Source organism: Nerophis lumbriciformis, linkage group LG29, assembly GCF_033978685.3.
Source record: "Nerophis lumbriciformis linkage group LG29, RoL_Nlum_v2.1, whole genome shotgun sequence".
Lineage (NCBI taxonomy): Eukaryota > Metazoa > Chordata > Actinopteri > Syngnathiformes > Syngnathidae > Nerophis > Nerophis lumbriciformis.
The window spans coordinates 21322682-21342250 of record NC_084576.2 but is presented as its reverse complement, the minus strand read 5'-3'; the positions used below and the strand labels follow the sequence as shown (position 1 = coordinate 21342250).

The 19569-nt window shown below is 39.5% G+C and overlaps 1 protein-coding gene across 2 annotated transcripts in view; it reads left to right on the top strand.

Annotated features, from left to right (window-relative positions):
* Positions 1–14100, top strand: part of lg29h11orf16 (linkage group 29 C11orf16 homolog) — a 28552-nt gene extending 14452 nt beyond the window's left edge. For both annotated transcript variants that reach the window (XM_061924778.1, XM_061924779.1), the window contains 4 exons: positions 40–143; positions 282–426; positions 3381–3960; positions 8984–14100. In XM_061924778.1, the coding sequence (XP_061780762.1) occupies positions 40–143; positions 282–426; positions 3381–3960; positions 8984–9105 (951 nt within the window). In that variant the 3' untranslated portion in view covers positions 9106–14100. The remainder of the gene's footprint in view (positions 1–39; positions 144–281; positions 427–3380; positions 3961–8983) is intronic.
* The last annotated feature ends 5469 nt before the right edge of the window (positions 14101–19569 follow it).

The following is a 19569-nucleotide window of genomic DNA, read 5'->3' as shown; positions in this document are numbered from 1 at the left end:
AAAAGTGTCCAGACTAAAATATGTTTGTGTTGAGTTCAGCCAGTCCCGCTGCACAGTGCGGACAATACCTGTCCCGCCCGGTCTTGCTGTTCTATCTCTGACCATCTCCCAGCATGGAGCAACATGACCTCGCCTCCGTTCAGGTGGGTCTCCATGGCAACCGCCTCCTGCTCCCTAACAACATCATCCTGCGCTGTCAACATTCAATAAACAAATAGTCACTTGCAGAATGAGAAGCACAACAAACCTCAGCGCCTTGTTGACTTCCTGTTTTCCTGCAGGCGTCACCTTCTCCGTCCTTGCACTTCCTGCGTGCTTCCGGCTGCGACCTTGTCCACGTCCGAGTTCTTCCCAGGGTGTCGGGTGCTGGCCAGGAAGGACGTGGATGCTTTTTATTACCTTGCTACTGTCATTCAGCGAGTGCAGGTGAACGTGCGTGACCAGAAATAACTCTTTCTCTCATCTTGGGATGGCGTGGCAAAGTTGGTAGAGTGGCCATGCCAGCAATCGGAGGGTTGCTAGTTACTGGGGTTCAATCCCCACCTTCTACCATCCTAGTCACGTCCGTTGTGTCCTTGGGCAAGACACTTCACCCCTTGCTCCTGATGGCTGCTGGTTAGCGCCTTGCATGGCAGCTCCCGCCATCAGTGTGTGAATGTGTGTGTGAATGGGTGAATGTGGAAATACTGTCAAAGTGCTTTGAGTACCTTGAAGGTAGAAAAGCGCTGTACAAGTATAACCCATTTACCATCTTGTGTCAACTGGCACCATCCAGTGGCAGGAAATATATTTCATCCTTTGCAGTTTTATTGTGGTGACTATACAGAATATACAGTAAAAAAACTTGCATGCTAACGTTACACGCTAAAATGCTAACTAACATCTGTCCAGTACAAAATTATTACTCTGAGGGGTGTACTTGAAAAATGTGTTCAAAATGCTAGCCTGCTAACGTTAACATGCATAAAGTACCAAAATATGATTGATGTGTATACCTCCAAAATGAGTTTAAAATGCTAGCATGCCAACATTAACATGTATAAAGTACCAAAATATGATTGAGGTGTATACCTCCAAAATAAGTTTAAAAAGCTAGCATGCTAATGTTAGCATGCTAACATGTGTATCATTCGTCAAGTAACAAAAAAGTCTATACCTGCAAAATTAGCTACAAAAAAATGAATGTTGGCATGCTAAAATGCTAACTGTAACATGTGTCAAGTCCCAAAATACTGTTACTCTGATGTGTCGCTAAACATATTTTTGTTTAAAATGCTCATTTAGCAAAATATGTCTGAGGCGTCTACCTGTAAAATAAGCTAAAAAATAAAATAAAAAGCGAGCATACTAATGTTAGAACGCTAACATATCATTCCTCATGTGACAAAATATTTGACGCTGAGGTGTATACTTGCAAAATTAGCTACAAAAAAACTAGCAGGCTAAAATGCTAACTGTAACATGTGTCAAGTCCCAAAATACTGTGCTACTCTGAAGTGTTGCTAAAAAAAAAAAGGTTTAAAATGCTTTTAGAAAAATATGACTGAGGCGTGTACCTGCAAAATAAGCTAAAAAAAAAAAAAAGCTAGCATACTAACGTTAGCACACTAACAGATATCATTCTTCAAGTGACAAAATATGTATATATTATATATATATATATATATATATATATATATATATATATATATATATATATATATATATATATATATATATTAACGTTAGCACGCTAACAGAAATCATTCCTCAAGTGACAGAATTATATATATATATCTATATCTATATATATATATATCTATATATATATAAATATATAAATAAATAAGACGCTGAGGTATATACCTGCAAAATTAGCTACAAAAAAATTAGCATGCCAATGTTAGCACGCTAACAGATATCATTCCTCAAGTGACTATATATATATATATATATTAATATATATATATATATATATATTAACGTTAGCACGCTAACAGATATCATTCCTCAAGTGACAAAATTATATATATATATATATATATATATATATATATAATAACTGTATATATATATATATATATATACATACAGTATATATATATATATATATATATATTTATTAACGTTAGCACGCTAACAGATATCATTCCTCAAGTGACAAAATTATATATATATATATATATATATATATATATATATATATATATATATATATATATATATATATATATATATATATATATAATTTTGTCACTTGAGGAATGATATCTGTTAGCGTGCTAACGTTAATATATATATATATATATATATACTGTATGTATATATATATATATATATATATATATATATATATATACTGTATGTATGTATATATATATATATATATATATACTGTATGTATGTATATATATATATATATAGGGACGGCGTGGCGCAGTGGAAGAGTGGCCGTGCGCGACCCGAGGGTCCCTGGTTCAATCCCCACCTAGTACCAACCTCGTCATGTCCGTTGTGTCCTGAGCAAGACACTTCACCCTTGCTCCTGATGGGTGCTGGTTAGCGCCTTGCATGGCAGCTCCCTCCATCAGTGTGTGAATGTGTGTGTGAATGGGTAAATGTGGAAGTAGTGTCAAAGCGCTTTGAGTACCTTGAAGGTAGAAAAGCGCTATACAAGTACAACCCATTTATCATTTATATATATATATATATATACAGTATATATATATATATTTTGTCACTTGAAGAATGATGTCTGTTAGCGTGCTAACGTTAGTATGCTAGCTTTTTTTTTTTAGCTTATTTTACAGGTACACGCCTCAGTCATATTTTGGTAAAAAGATTTTTAGTATTTTGGGACTTGACACATGTTAGTTAGCATTTTAGTGTGCCAACATTAGCATGCTAGTTTTTTGTAGCTAATTTTGCAGGTGTATATACCTCAGCGTCTTATTTATATATATATATATATATATATATATATATATATATATATATATATATATATATATATATATATATATATATATATATATGCAAAATTAGCTACAAAAAACTAGCATGCTAATGTTGGCACACTAAAATGCTAACTGTAACATGTGTCAAGTCCCAAAATACTGTGCTAAATTTTTTTTTCAAATGCTCATTTACCAAAATGTGACTGAGGCGTGTACCTGTAAAATAAGCTAAAAAAAAAAAAAAAAAAAAAAAAAGCTGGCATATGCTAACAGCTATCATTCGTCAAGTGACAAAATATTTGACGCTGAGGTGCAAATTTATCCAAAAAGCTAGCATGCTAGTAGTATCAGAACGCTAACGATTGGTAAAAAATGAGCGGGATGCACTTTGGACACCCATTTTGTGCTTGCATACAGTAAGTCCACACCTTTCTGTCCAATCAGGGCCTCGCAGGAGTTTGGGCGGTGGAGTTCGACTGTACAGGAAGTGCCATCTTGGGCGCTGAACAACAGCTGGTGTGCACCGCAGACATGATCAAACACTGTGGGACAAGCCTACCCTCCCTACGCTGTGGGGACGTCGTCCTGTCGCCCTGGGAAGCCCACCTGCGCAGATACGGCCCTGGAAGAGTGACGTCTGTGAGGGAGTGTGGAGGTCACTTACTTCCAGGTGAGGTCCAAAGCCTGGTCCAGGTGCAGATGTGGAACACCTGCGTGTGTTTGCTTCCGCCCGCTCTGGTCCGGCCAATCACGGCCTGCCGCTACAGCACATTGGTCCTGGAGCTCTGCAGCACCGGTTCTGCACACAAGGGCCCGGAAGGAAGGATAAAGTGTGACAGCACCCGGGGTCATGATGGAGATGTGATGCAGGCGGACACGGAGGTGACACTACCGTCCTCCGATGATGATGATGATGATGATGAAGGCGCATTTCTTCCTGCTGTTAAACGACGAGCGAGCAGACAGCGTCCTCCTTGGAGGTACTGGAAAAGAACGGGTCCGGAACCGCAACACACACAACCAGGTTAGTAATAGGGCTCCGACCCTTTTAGGAAGGAGCGAGTCCACCCTTTGTTGTAAGGCCGTCTAAAACGATGGGCGGTTTAATAGACTTTTCCGGACTAAATTTTAGAAGAAGAATTTTTATCCATATATAAGCCACACCTGACTAAGCCGCACCTGACTATAAGTCGCGGATATATACTTAAAGTTAAAGTTGAAGTTAAAGTACCAATGATTGTCACACACACACTAGGTGTGGCGAAATTATTCTCTGCATTTGACCCATCACCCTTGATCACCCCCCGGGAGGTGAACGGAGCAGTGAGCAGTAGTGGTGGCCGTGCCCGGGAATCATTTTGGGTGATTTAACCCCCAACTTCAACCCTTGATACTGAGTGCCAAGCAGGGAGGTAATGGGTCCCATTTTTATAGTCTTTGGTATGACTCGGCCGGGGTTTGAACTCACAACTAGAGATGTCCGATAATATCGGCCGATAAATGCTTTAAAATGTAATATCAGAAATTATCGGTATCGGTTTCAAAAAATAAAATGTATGACTTTTTAAAACGCCGTTGTGTACACGGACATAGGGAGAAGTACAGAGCGCCAATTAACCTTAAAGGCACTGCCTTTGCGTGCCAGACCAGTCACATAATATCTACGGCTTTTCACACACACAAGTGAATGCAAGCATACTTGGTCAACAGCCATACAGGTCACACTGAGGGTGACCGTATAAACAACTTTAACACTGTTACAAATATGCGCCATACTGTGAACTTACACCAAACAAGAATGACAAACACATTTCGAGAGAACATCCGCACCGTAACACAACATAAACACAACAGAACAAATACCCAGAACCCCTTGCAGCACTAACTCTTCCGGGACGCTACAATATACACCCCCCGCTAACCCCCCCCCCCACCCCCCCCCACCTCAGCCCCGCCCACCTCAACCTCCTCATGCTCTCTCAGGGAGCGCATGTCCCAAATTCCAAGCTGCTGTTTTGAGGCATGTTAAAAAAAATAATACACTTTGTGACTTCAATAATAAATATGGCAGTGCCATGTTGGCATTTTTTTTCCATAACTTGAGTTGGTTTATTTTGAAAAACCTTGTTACATTGTTTAATGCATCCAGCGGGGCATCACAACAAAATTAGGCATAATAATGTGTTAATTCCACGACTATATATCGGTATCGGTTGATATCGGAATCGGTAATTAAGAGTTGGACAATATCGGAATATCGGCAAAAAAGCCATTATCGGACATCTCTACTCACAACCTACCGATCTCAGGGCAGACACTCTAACCACATATACGTAGTGAAACGAGTTACTTACACTGAAATATTCCGTAAATGTTCATTTACGTGCCTTAATCGTGTGCGACACAGCAGTAAAACGGATGATCAAACAAAACAGAAGTCGCCGTCATGGACCCGCCAGCTGCGCAAGCTAGCTCTCCAATCAGCTAAACAGACTCAGTAACTCCACAGTGACGTTTTGATGAATTTACTGGATGAATTTGTAAAACTGAAACAATACAAAAATAATGTCATTGCAAGTTAATAACACTAACACAGACACTTGTAAGTGTGTTAGCATATTAGCTGATGCCAACGACGCTAGATTCATTACATTATGACAGCACGTGCTAATATGCATGAAAACACTCCAACGGACGTCACACATGGGACGGTTTAGTAAGTAAGAATTGTTTTAGTTGTATTGTAAAACTCACAAACGTCGCTTGGAGTGACGAATGAAGGCTCCGTACGAGTGGAAACGCTATGGACGCTCACTTTTGGTTTAAGGCGTTAAAACAGGACGTTCATTGTGAGCGAACTTGTCCAAGAGATGGCGCCATAGCACAAAGACTAACATAATTTCAGCCCTCTGCTTGGGTTTAATGCAAACTATTGAACACAAAACATTATGGGCATTAGCGGAAAAAAAAAAAGTAAATAAAAAATTAGCCGCTCCGTCTTATAAGCTGCAGGGTTCAAAATCTAGGAAAAAAGTAGCGGTGTCAGGTTTAAACACTGATGACATCTATTAAATAAGACAAGAAGCAAAGAATTAAACAGACAGAATTAAATTTGGCTCAATTGAGGAGACACGCCTGGACACTGTACCCTTGTAAGTGTCTCACCACGCTTTGGCGAAAGATTGTACGCCTTTTCTTTTATTTGGACTTTCCCTGATTACATGGCAACAGCTGTTCCTAAGGGACGGGGGTCATAAACAGCCATCGCCTTTGATTAAAACAGTTCACAGAAAAGGTCGTAAAACAAAGAAGAGGTCCCTGTAGGGGAGTCAGGTCCTGCTTCCTCTTCGCTTTGTAGTTCTTGGGTCAAAACAAAATATTTCTGTTGATTGCAATACATGAAAGAAACAGAACACCTTCATGTTATCTCCCATCCTACACAGTGGAGTTTTACAAGCCTTCTGCTTGGTAGGATTAAAGACAGCTTTTGTCTGCTCGCCGGGGAACTCATTGAAACAAAGTTTTGTGATAACTTAGATACAATTATTCTGACAAGCGGAATTCACGGTAAGCACCGGCCGTTTAAAGTCCGGAGCAATCTCTAAAATGGTCCCCCGTCTCTCGTGCTTTTGTCCACCGAGATTGCTCTTCCTTGACAGGGATCGAAACTGAAAGTACACACTCTCCCTCCAGGCTGGTACTTCATGACACCAATAAACTAGAGAAAATGGAATATGCGTGTGAGTTAGGGCTGCACAATTCTTCTCTCCAAAATGTTTATATTTCCAACCTAAAAATGCATAAAACTGCAAAAAACAACGAGTGAAAAAAGACATGTCACTTTTAGACCGTCAATCAGAATATTCTTACTATATTAAACAATATGCAGTAATTTACTTAAAAAAATATATGGCTTTTTGCAGCCTTTGTCTACATCACAGGTGTCAACCTCGAGACCCGGGGGCCGCCACATCGCTTTATGAGGCCCCCGGGAGCCTGAACATATAAATACCGCACTTTATTTTTCTCTTTTCTTTTTTGGGACGGAAAAGTTGCAAGTACTGCATAAAATGTCGTGTCTTTTCAACTTTATTGTTATCTGTTCGTGCAAAAAAAACATATTACCAAAAAAAAAAAAAAGGTAAAAAAACCCCCACAAACCTAAATATCTGCTTATGATTTCAAAGAAATTATCCATCACGTACGTAAAAAAAAAAATTTGTGTAATAATATCATTGAAAATCATATATATATATATATATATATATATATTGCTACATGTGGCCCTCAGAGGGCAGCCATTACTGCGATGTGGCCCCTCGGTGAAAATGAGTTTGACAGCCTTGGTCTATGTCATGGTCTTAAAATGAAGAAATTACTACTAATGATAATAATAAAAACTACAGTGTTTATAATGTAATGTAATTATTACATATAATAATAACGCAAGGTGACATTTATAGGGGTGTAAACTTTTGACTAACTTTGACATTTGTTGTCCTAAATAAACAAAACAAACAAAAATTAAAGCTGCAAGCAGCGATGGACGGGACCGACTTTGAGGGCTCATAAAATCCAAACCGGAGCATTAATTAAAACTCTTTCATCAACTTTTAATCAGAAGGGTTCAATCTCTCTCCTGTGCTAATTTGAAGCCGACACGACAAAGCCGCTCAGAGGAGATAATGTTTCAAAAAAGGTGACTGTTTTTACACAACTTTTGTTTTGAAGGGGGAATTGCAAACTTCCTGTTGATTTTTGCTGGGGGTTGTCAGTGTATGACATATAGGTCTAAGTGAGACCTACATAAAGGTTTTTGTTTCATGTCTCTACGACATTCCTACTGGGAGTTCCAGGCAGTTTTGTCTGTGTTTTCTTCCTAGGGGGCGCTAGAGCGCAATTTTGAGTTTTGGTTTTTTGATTAGATCGCAATTTTTGCCAGTCCTGATGTGTGTGTCCAATTTGGTGAGTTTTGAAGCATGTTAAGGGGGTCAAATTACAGCTCAAAGAGGCGGCGGTATAATAATAAAACGCTAGAAATTCAATAGGGTCCTCTGTCCCAAAGGGACTCGGTCCCTAATAAATTGCACTCATTTCTGTAAGCAAAAATTTTACTAAATATTGAACATCTTAAAGTACTCCCCCCCCCCCCAGTTAGAAAAACTGGGTCTTTTTTCTCTCTCGCTCGTTCGTCCGTGTTGATGGGCTCGTATTGCCCACCCGATTTGAAGCTGAAATATTACCACGACGGGACATTTGGCTTGGGAATCATATTTTCTTCCGCCTCATTTTCGAGTCTGTACTTCCTGCCCACCGAGACAAAGATTGTGAATGACTGAAAAGAGGGCTCACTGCGTTCGGTCAATTCTACTGGTAAACGAACGCACTGAGAGCGATGCACAGGCTAACGAACGCGAGGCTCAGCGATTCTGATTGGCGAACTTGTCTGTCACTCAAATGCCGGTGACGGTGGAGAAAATCAAACAAAAATTTCAGCATCTTGCGGGTATTTATCGCACTAATTGAACCCGTGCAGCCCTAGTGTGTATCTCTTCTAGCAGAACGAAGGCAGAAGCTAGGGATTTGTAAAAGTGGGAAAACATTTGAGTACATTAACACATCCAGTATTTCAAACATCAACAATGTTCACCATAACTATTGATTATGTCGGCATTTTGTGAGTAACATACACTCAAACCATTTCAGTTTGTTGTTAAAGTTTTGATTGTTATTTTATTTTTCAATTACCCACAGCAGGTGTTTAAACTGTGATATGATGTTAAATGTTTTATGTACTTATTCAAAGCCAAACTGTGCATCGTTATTAGTTATTAATATCAACATTTCCTCTTTATTTTGTGACTTTCTGCTCTATTTAAGCCAGTGAAAAAACTAACGGTGTGCTACAAATGTTCCCCAGGCCACACTTTGCACACCCCTGGGCTAGGACTAGTACTAAATATATTCATATTTTTTCAATAATGTACATTTCTGGGCACACTTTGTAGTTTGTAATATTGTACGAATATGTTTGTGTTTCTTGCCAGTGAGGACGTCGTCGCCTGCAAGATCCAACTTTTTTATTTCGCGGACCAGCGCCTCGCCCAATCATAGCTCACGATTTCAATCACTTCCTGGTTCTAAACTCAATCACAGCTCTGTGTTTTAGTCATGCTCTGGTTCTAAACCCAATCACAGTTGTGTTTCAGTCACTTCTTGGTTCTAAACTCAATCACAGTTGTGTTTTAGTCACGTACTGGTTCTAAACCCAATCACAGTTGTGTTTTAGTCACTTTCTGATTCTAATCCCAATCACAGTTCTGTGTTTTAGTCACTTTCTGGTTCTAAACCCAATCACAGTTCTGTGTTTTAGTCACTTTCTGGTTCTAAACCCAATCACAGGTCTGTGTTTTAGTCACTTTCTGGTTCTAAACCCAATCAGAGTTCTGTTTTAGTCACTTTCTGGTTCTGAACCCACTCCCAGTTCTGTCTTTTAGTCACTTTCTGATTCTAAACCCAATCCCAGTTCTGTGTTTTAGTCACTGTCTGGTTCAAAAACCCAATCACAGTTGTGTTTTAGTCACTTTCTGATTCTAAAACCCAATCACAGTTGTGTTTTAGTCACTTTCTGATTTTAAACTCAATCACAGCTCTGTGTTTTAGTCACTTTCTGATTCTAAACCCAATCACAGTGCTGTGTTTTAGTCACTTTCTGGTTCTAAACCCAATCACAGTTCTGTTTTAGTCACTTCCTGGTTCTAAACCCAATCACAGTTGTGTTTTAGTCACTTTCTGATTCTAAACCCAATCACAGTTCTGTGTTTTAGTCACTTTGTGGTTCTAAACCCAATCCCAGTTCTGTGTTTTAGTCACTTTCTGATTCTAAAACCAATCCCAGTTCTGTGTTTTAGTCACTGTCTGGTTCAAAAACCCAATCACAGTTGTGTTTTAGTCAATTTCTGATTTTAAACTCAATCACAGCTCCGTGTTTTAGTCACTTTCTGGTTCTAAACCCAATCACAGTTCTGTGTTTTAGTAACTTTCTGATTCTATACCCAATCACAGTTCTGTGTTCTAGTCACTTTCCGGTTCTAAACCCAATCACAGTTCTGTGTTTTAGTCACTTCCTGGTTCTAAACCTAATCACAACCCTATTCCAGTCACTTCCTGGTTCTAAACCCAATCACAGCACCGGGTTTTATTCACTTCCTGGTTCTAAACCTAATCACAACCCTATTCCAGTCACTTCCTGGTTCTAAACCTAATCACAACCCTGTTCCAGTCACTTCCAGGGTCTAAACCCAATCACAGTTCTGTTCCAGTCACTTCCAGGGTCTAAACCCAATCACAGTTCTGTTCCAGTCACTTCCTGGGTCTAAACCCAATCACCGCCCTGTTCCAGTCACTTCCTGGTTCTAAACCCAATCACAGCCCAGTGTTTTAGTCACTTCCTGGTTACTCGGAGGTAATCACAGATGAAGGCTTCCTTCTTTTCTCGGACTACTACAAAGCCTTTGATGTGATTTGTGTATTTTCTTTGGCTTCTGGTCTCCATTTAAATGTGAATAAGTGTGAACTAATGGCTGTGAACAGATGTGAAATGCTGTCTATATGTAATATTCCAATTAAGGAGAAGATTAATTACCTGGGAATAATTGTTACTAAAAATCAAGAGTTCTAGATCAGTCCTGAACTTGACTCCAATTGTAGATAAAAACCAAGAAAAGATTGAACCAATGACTGCAGAGATATTTATCCTTAAAGGGCAGAACGTTACTCTCCAAAGCAGAAGGTATCTCCAGGCTTACGTATGCAGCTATTTCTTGAGTTGTTAACCAGAAATATGTAAGACTATTGACAAAATACTTGTTGACTTTATTTGGAAAATTCATTATATTAACAAATCTGTTCTAATGAACCATTACAGTAAGGGTGATCTAAATTTTCTCGATTTCACTACACTACACAACATCTTCAAGGTTAATTGGATAAGACACTATTTGAAAGATCCTACCCCAATTTGGAACTTCATTTCTCATCGTGTCGTCTCTAATCTCCAGGGCTTCAAATTGTTGTTAGTGCACAACTACAATATTGATAGGATTCCTGTTTCTCTTTCAAACTTCCACAAACACCCTCCTGGCATGGTCTCTTCTCTATAAGCCAGTGTTTTTCAACCACTAGTGTGCCGTGAGATACAGTCTGGTGTGCCGTGGGAGATGATCTAATTTCACCTATTTGGAAAAATATTTTTTGCAAACCAGTGATTATAGTCTGCAAATGATGTGTTGTTGTTGAGTGTCAGTGCTGTCTAGAGCTCGGCAGAGTAACCGTGTAATACTCTTCCATATCAGTAGGTGGCAGCCGGTAGCTAATTGCTTTGTAGATGTCGGAAACAGCGGGAGGCAGCGTGCAGGTAAAAAGGTGTCAATTGCTTAAACCAAACATAAACAAAGGGCGGGTGCCCCAAAGTAAACAAAAACAGAATGCTGGACGACAGCAAAGACTTACTGTGGAGCAAAGATGGCGTCCACAATGTACATCCGAACATGACATGACAATCAACAATGTCCACACTAAGGATAAAAACAACTGAAATATTCTTGATTGCTAAAGCAAAGTAGATGCGGGAAATATCACTCAAAGGAAGACATGAAACTGCAACAGGAAAATACCAAAAAAAGAGAAAAAGCCACTAAAATAGGAGTGCAAGACAAAAACTAAACCACTACACACAGGAAAACAGCAAAAAAAGTCCAAATAAGTCACGGTGTGATGTGACAAGTGGTGACAGTACACCTACTTTGAGACAAGAGCTATAGTGATGCAGTCATAGCCAACAATTGCGACAACGACTTTTTACTGTCAACCGAGTTTCGTTTTTTAATGATTTCTGCTGGCGGTGTGCCTCCGGATTTTTCCAACGCAAAAAATGTGCCTTGGCTCAAAAAAGGTTGAAAAACACTGCTATAAGCACACTTTCTCACCTACAAGATACTTCATTTGGAACAAAAGAGGCATATGTGTCAAAAATAAATCACTTTTCCTCAGTCAGCGTTTCAATAATTACCAGGAACAATTTACCTGTGACTCCCAAACAATTTGCCATTGTCTTTGATGCCATTCCAACAGGTGTCATGTTGTACTTCTTGTCCTCTTTCTGCTGTAACAATTGTGAACGATCCACTTGACACCCCTCCTTTTGATCAGAAAAATAACAGAATAATCTGCAGCTTATTCCAAAATGATTGTGTTACTGTCTCCTATGTAATTGTGCTCTGGAATAATGTTGTGAAGGGTCAATACGTGGTCTCTTCCGAACAGGTATTTACTTACCAACAAAGTCAGAGATCTCTTTCGAAATCATTCATGACTGCGATGGTTAGATCCAAGAAGGACATTGATGTAACATGCACCCAGACACTGTTTACCACCAGTTTTGGACTTGTGAAAGCACTCGATCACTATGGCAGGTAATCCTGGACAATAGTCATGACAAATGTGTGCTTTGTCTTAAAGATGCGCTATTTGGATTTACACTGCATGAGAACAAATTTGAAAATTAATTTCACCTTTGCAACCTCATTGGCTAAGTTTTATATTCATAAATGTAAGGTTCTGAATACTCAACCTGTTTTTGTGCCTTTAAAAAAAAGTTTTAACTTAAAAAAAAACAAAACATTATCTACCTCTAACAACCAAAAAGCTGTGAAAACTATGATGCTGTGCTCCAAATGTAAACTATTTACAGAACTTGTGTGAGCCTATAACTATACACATTACTACATATGTATATTTTACATTCTACTATAATTCTTTTAATGAACTAACAACCCCCTGGCGCTGTATTGTACTGTTTTTGTACTTGTTTTAATTGTACCTGTTCATGTTTGTTTGTAAATGTTGAACTGTATAAATAAAGTGTATATATATATATACCCTGTTCAAGTCACTTCCTGGTTCCAAAACGCAATCACAGCCTTGTCTTTTAGTCACTTCCTCATTCTAAACGCAATCACAGCCCCGTGTTTGAGTCAACTTCAGATTCTAAACTCAATCACAGCTAGGGTGACCAGGTGTCCGGATTTAGGCCGGACAGTCCGGATTTTTAATGCCCTGTCCGGCGTCCGGCGCAGCTTCAAGCCGGACACGTATTTGTCCTCCTTTTTGAGGCACTAGGCTTGAAGAGCGGAGTTTTTTCATCTTTGCTGGGCTGCAGCGCGATAGCCAATCAAAGACCGTAAAAAATGCCCCCAACGCAGTAACGTATCAAATGATTGGCTAAGAGTTGTGTCGGATACAAATCTGCTTATCATTGGTTAAAAAAGTAAACAAGCATTTGCATATGTTCTGGACGTGCCCAAAACTCTCAAGTTTTTGGTCGGCTATTTTTGACACTGTTGGGCAGGCCCTCGATAGGACAATAACACCCAGCCCGCTGACTGCCCTTTTTGGCGTTCCCCAGGTGGACGGTTTACCTTCAACCGCTCGTCATGTCATTGCGTTAACGACTCTGCTGGCTAGGCGTACAATTCTTTTTAAATGGAAGCTTGCGTCTCCGCCGAGCCATAACAGTTGGATACAAGATGTCTTGCGGTGTCTCCAGTTAGAGAAGCTTCGGTTCTCCCAGAAAGGATCTGTGTCATCTTTCCATAAAACTTGGGGCCCCCTCCTAGACCTTATTAGGGACAAGCTTGACATCACCCCAAGCGATTCGAGTAACACAACTTAGACAGAGCTGACCGCTGAAGGCCCCCCCCCCCCCCCCCCGACCCTCATTCCTTGTGTTTATTTACTTTTATGTTATATTTTTATTTATTTATTTATTTATTTTTTGCACATCTTATGTAGTATTTATTTATTTATTTACCTTATTTATCTTTTGTTTATCTTTAATATATTTTTTTAGATTGAATCTAAGTTTGCATATATTCATGTGTGTCTATATTTGTTGTGGGCACTAGGTGACAATTACCTTGGGAATTAAAGTGGGTGGGTATTGTAAGGGGTGGGGCTTACTATGTTACATATTGTAAAATGTGCAGATACCTCAACTTGCTGTTGCCATGATCCATCATACTGTACTGTCTGCAAAATTCAATAAAAATAATTGAAAAAAAAAAAAAAAAAAGGAAACAAGGGTCCATGTGCTGCTGCGGCATAACATTGACAGAAAGTTAGCATCATGCCAAAACGCAAGACCTCGTTTAATTCTGAATGGATAAAAGAGCACGAATTTATAACGAAAAGCAGCCGAGACTCATTCCATGGCTTCTGCACACTTTGTCGATGTGATGTCGACGTAAGTAGTCAGGGGAAAGCTGCAATTGAACGGCATGCGGGTACGGATAAACATAAAAGTAATAAACATGCGGCAGGTAAGTCTTCAATGAGGACATTTTTTCATGAAGTTTCGTCGCCCCTGGATGACAAGATAACTGCTGCGGAGCTGTGCAAGGTGTACCATGCTGTAAAGCAGTGGTTCTCAAATGGTACCCTGGGGGTATGTAATGTAATGTAAGTTCATAAACTGAACATCAAATTAAGTAGGCTATTCCATTCATTACCATAAACCCAGAGTTTCCCCCATGCCATGATGGTTTGACCCTCACTAAAATGTCTGTCAAAAAGAACTGTGAAAAGAAATGCAACAATGCAATATTCAGTGTTGACAGCTAGATTTTTTGTAGACATGTTCCATAAATATTGATGTTAAAGATTTCTTTTTTTGTGAAGAAATGTTTAGAATTAAGTTCCTGAATCCAGGTGGATCTCTATTACAATCCCCAAAGAGGGCACTTTAAGTTGATGATTACTTCTATGTGTAGAAATCTTTATTTATAATTGAATCACTTGTTTATTTTTCAACAAGTTTTTAGTTATTTTACATATTTTTTTCCAAATAGTTTAAGAAAGACCACTACAAATGAGCAATATTTTGCACTGTTACACAATTTAATAAATCAGAAACTGATGACATAGTGCTGTATTTTACTTCTTTATCTCTTTTTTTCAACCAAAAATGCTTTGCTCTGATTAGGGGGTACTTGAATTAAAAAAATGTTCACAGGGGGTACATCACTGAAAAAAGGGTTGAGAACCACTGCTGTAAAGCATCACCAGTCCTACAGAAGTTTAGACTGCGGCATGAAAGTGGACCGGGAGATTTTCAGTGACTATCCCACAGCTAAAGGGATGGCCTGTGGCCGAACAAAAGCCAAGGCATTGTGCGAGAACGTCATCGCTCACTATTCGGTACAGGAACATACCGACTACATAAAAGAAAACAACCTACCCTTTTCCGTAGCAACCGACGCCTCAAATAAAGGAACAAACAAGTGTTTTCCCATTGTGGTAAGGTATTTTCACTTTGATGAAGGCATCCAACATGTCCTGTTGGATTTTTATAGTGACAGCAACAAAACGTCAGAAGCCATAACAAACCAGCTGCTGGCAAAACTTGAGATGTCTGGCTTAGAGGTGAAAAACATGTCTGCATATGCAGCAGACAATGCCAGTGTCAATTGTGGCAAACATAACAGTGTGTATCAGAAGCTGAAACTGAGCCAAAAAGATGTGCTCCCTGCAAACTGTTTGGCCCATATTCTGCATAACGCAACCAGATATGCAGCAAGCAGCCTTGATGTTGATGTGGAAAAATTTTTGTGGCATTTTTTTAAAATTATATATGTTAACTACATTTAAGTCCACACATGTTATGCTTTGTGGCACTCTGCACTTGAAAAGATTCATCTCAGTGGTCACTTTTTGAACACCACAATGTATTGAATAAATACAAATACTGTTAACAAACACTTGACTTTAATATTTTTTCCTATTCAGCCACACAAACATCATCTTTAAACCACTCAAAATTGTACTATAAATAAGAGTATACCAGAGTCCTATGTACACCATAGTAATTTATTGATATGCCGCATAATGTCCTCCTTTTTGGTATCATGGAAATGGTCACCCTAATCACAGTCCTGTGTTTCAGTCACTTCCTGGTTCTAAACTCAATCTCAGCCCTGTGTTTCAGTCACGTCCTGTTTTTAAACCCAATCTCAGTCCTGTTTCAGTCACTTCCTGGTTCTAAACTCAATCTCAGCCCTGTGTTCCAGTCACTTCCTGTTTTTAAACCCAATCTCAGCCATGTTTTTCAGTCACTTCCTGGTTCTAAACTCAATCTCAGCCGTGTGTTTCAGTCACTTCCTGGTTCTAAACTCAATCTCAGCCCTGTGTTTCAGTCACTTCCTGTTTTTAAACCCAATCTTAGCCCTGTTTTTCAGTCACTTCCTGGTTCTAAACGCAATCAAAGCCCTATATTTCAGTCACCTTATGATTCAAAACCCAATCAGAATTCAGTGTTTTAGTCACTTCCTGTTTCTAAACCTAGTCCCAACCTTGTTTTAGTCACTTCCTGGTTCTAAACCCAATCACAGTCTTGTGTTTCAGTCACTTCCTGGTTCTAAACTCAATCTCAGCCCTGTGTTTCAGTCACTTCCTGTTTTTAAACCCAATCTTAGCCCTGTTTTTCAGTCACTTCCTGGTTCTAAACGCAATCAAAGCCCTATATTTCAGTCACCTTATGATTCAAAACCCAATCAGAATTCAGTGTTTTAGTCACTTCCTGTTTCTAAACCTAGTCCCAACCTTGTTTTAGTCACTTCCTGGTTCTAAACCCAATCACAGTCTTGTGTTTCAGTCACTTCCTGGTTCTAAACTCAATCTCAGCCCTGTGTTTCAGTCACTTCCTGTTTTTAAACCCAATCTTAGCCCTGTTTTTCAGTCACTTCCTGGTTCTAAACGCAATCAAAGCCCTATATTTCAGTCACCTTATGATTAAAAACCCAATCAGAATTCAGTGTTTTAGTCACTTCCTGTTTATAAACCTAATCACAACCTTGTTTTAGTCACTTCCTGGTTCTAAACCCAATCGCAGTCTTGTGTTTCAGTCACTTCCTTGTTCTAAACCCAAACACATCTCAGTGTTTCAGTCACTTCCTTGTTCTAAACTCATTCTCAGCCCTGTGTTTCAGTCACTTCCTGGTTCTAAACTCATTCTCAGCCCTGTGTTTCAGTCACTTCCTGGTTCTAAACTCATTCTCAGCCCTGTGTTTCAGTCACTTCCTGGTTCTAAACCCAATCTCAGCCCTGTGTTTTAGTCACTTCCTGTTTTTAAACCCAATCTTAGCCCTGTTTTTCAGTCACTTCCTGGTTCTAAACGCAATCAAAGCCCTATATTTCAGTCACCTTATGATTCAAAACCCAATCAGAATTCAGTGTTTTAGTCACTTCCTGTTTCTAAACCTAGTCCCAACCTTGTTTTAGTCACTTCCTGGTTCTAAACCCAATCACAGTCTTGTGTTTCAGTCACTTCCTGGTTCTAAACTCAATCTCAGCCCTGTGTTTCAGTCACTTCCTGTTTTTAAACCCAATCTTAGCCCTGTTTTTCAGTCACTTCCTGGTTCTAAACGCAATCAAAGCCCTATATTTCAGTCACCTTATGATTAAAAACCCAATCAGAATTCAGTGTTTTAGTCACTTCCTGTTTATAAACCTAATCACAACCTTGTTTTAGTCACTTCCTGGTTCTAAACCCAATCGCAGTCTTGTGTTTCAGTCACTTCCTTGTTCTAAACCCAAACACATCTCAGTGTTTCAGTCACTTCCTTGTTCTAAACTCATTCTCAGCCCTGTGTTTCAGTCACTTCCTGGTTCTAAACTCATTCTCAGCCCTGTGTTTCAGTCACTTCCTGGTTCTAAACTCATTCTCAGCCCTGTGTTTCAGTCACTTCCTGGTTCTAAACCCAATCTCAGCCCTGTGTTTTAGTCACTTCCTGTTTTTAAACCCAATCTCAGCCCTGTTTTCTGGTTCTAAACTCAATTTCAGCCCTGTGTTTCAGTCACTTCCTGTTTTTAAACCCAATCTCAGCCATGTTTTTCAGTCACTTCCTGGTTCTAAACTCAATCTCAGCCCTGTGTTTCAGTCACTTCCTGTTTTTAAACCCAATCTTAGCCCTGTTTTTCAGTCACTTCCTGGTTCTAAACGCAATCAAAGCCTTATATTTCAGTCACCTTATGATTAAAAACCCAATCAAAATTCAGTGTTTTAGTCACTTCCTGTTTCTAAACTTAATCACAACCTTGTTTTAGTCACTTCCTGGTTCTAAACACAATCACAGTCTTGTGTTTCAGTCACTTCCTGGTTTCAAACCCAAACACATCCCAGTGTTTCAGTCACTTCCTGGTTCTAAATCCAGTCACAGCCTTGTATTTTAGTTATTTCCTGGCTCCAAAACACAACCACAACCTTGTTTCAGTCACTTCCTGGTTATAAACCCAATCACATCTCAGTGTTTTAGTCACTTCCGGTTTCTAAACCCAACCAAAGCCTTCAGTCACTTCCTGGTTATAAACCCAATAACAGCCTTGTCTTTTAGTCCTTTCCTGGCTCCAAAACGCAATCACAGCCTTATGTTTGTCACTTTCTGACTCTAAACCCAGTCACAGCTTAGTGTTTTAGTCACTTCCTGGTTCTAAACCCAGTCACAGCTTAGTGTTTTAGTCACTTCCTGGTTCTAAACCCAGTCACAGCTTAGTGTTTTAGTCACTTCCTAGTTCTAAACCCAGTCACAGCTTAGTGTTTTAGTCACTTCCTGGTTCTAAACCCAGTCACAGCTTAGTGTTTTAGTCACTTCCTAGTTCTAAACCCAGTCACAGCTTAGTGTTTTAGTCACTTCCTGGTTCTAAACCCAGTCACAGCTTAGTGTTTTAGTCACTTCCTGGTTCTAAACCCAGTCACAGCTTAGTGTTTTAGTCACTTCCTGGTTCTAAACCCAGTCACAGCCTTGTTTTAGTCACTTCTTGGTTCTAAACCCAATCTCAGCCCTGTGTTTTAGTCACTTCCTGGTTCAAAACCCAGTCACAGCCCAGTGTTTTAGTCACTTCCTGGCTACTTAGTGGCTTCCTGTTCCACTCAGGATTGAATACAAAGTCTACCTACTAACCCACCAGTGCCTCCATGGAAATACCCCCCTCTACCTCAAAGAACTACTCACCCCCAAATCCTCCACGACACCTCCGCTCCAGACGGGCTAACCTCCTCCAACCTCCGAGGACAAAGCTACAAACAATGGGAGACCGGGCTTTCTGCTCCGCCGCTCCCAGTCTGTGGAACGCTCTCCCTGACCACCTGAGGGCACCACAGACTGTGAATGCTTTTAAAAAGGGCTTAAAAACCCTTCTTTTTAAAAAAAGCCTTTTTTTTTTTTTTTTAAGATATATGCATACTATTTCTAGCTATTTGGCTGTTTTATTTTTTATTATCTTTTTATTTTTTAATACACTGTAGCACTTTTGAGGTTGTTTACTCAATGTAAAGTGCTTTTTACAAATAGAAACCAAGTCACAGCCTGGTTTCAGTCACTTCCTGATTCTAAAGCCACTCACACATCCCTTTGTTTTAGTCACTCCCTGGTTCTAAACCCAATCACAGCCTTTTTTCAGTCACTTCCTAAAAATGTGAATTATTGATTGTTTAGAACGTGAAACTGCATTTATTTGAGATTAGAATAAATTGGCTAAAAGACAAAAAGGTATATACCTGTACATATCCCCATGTGAGATC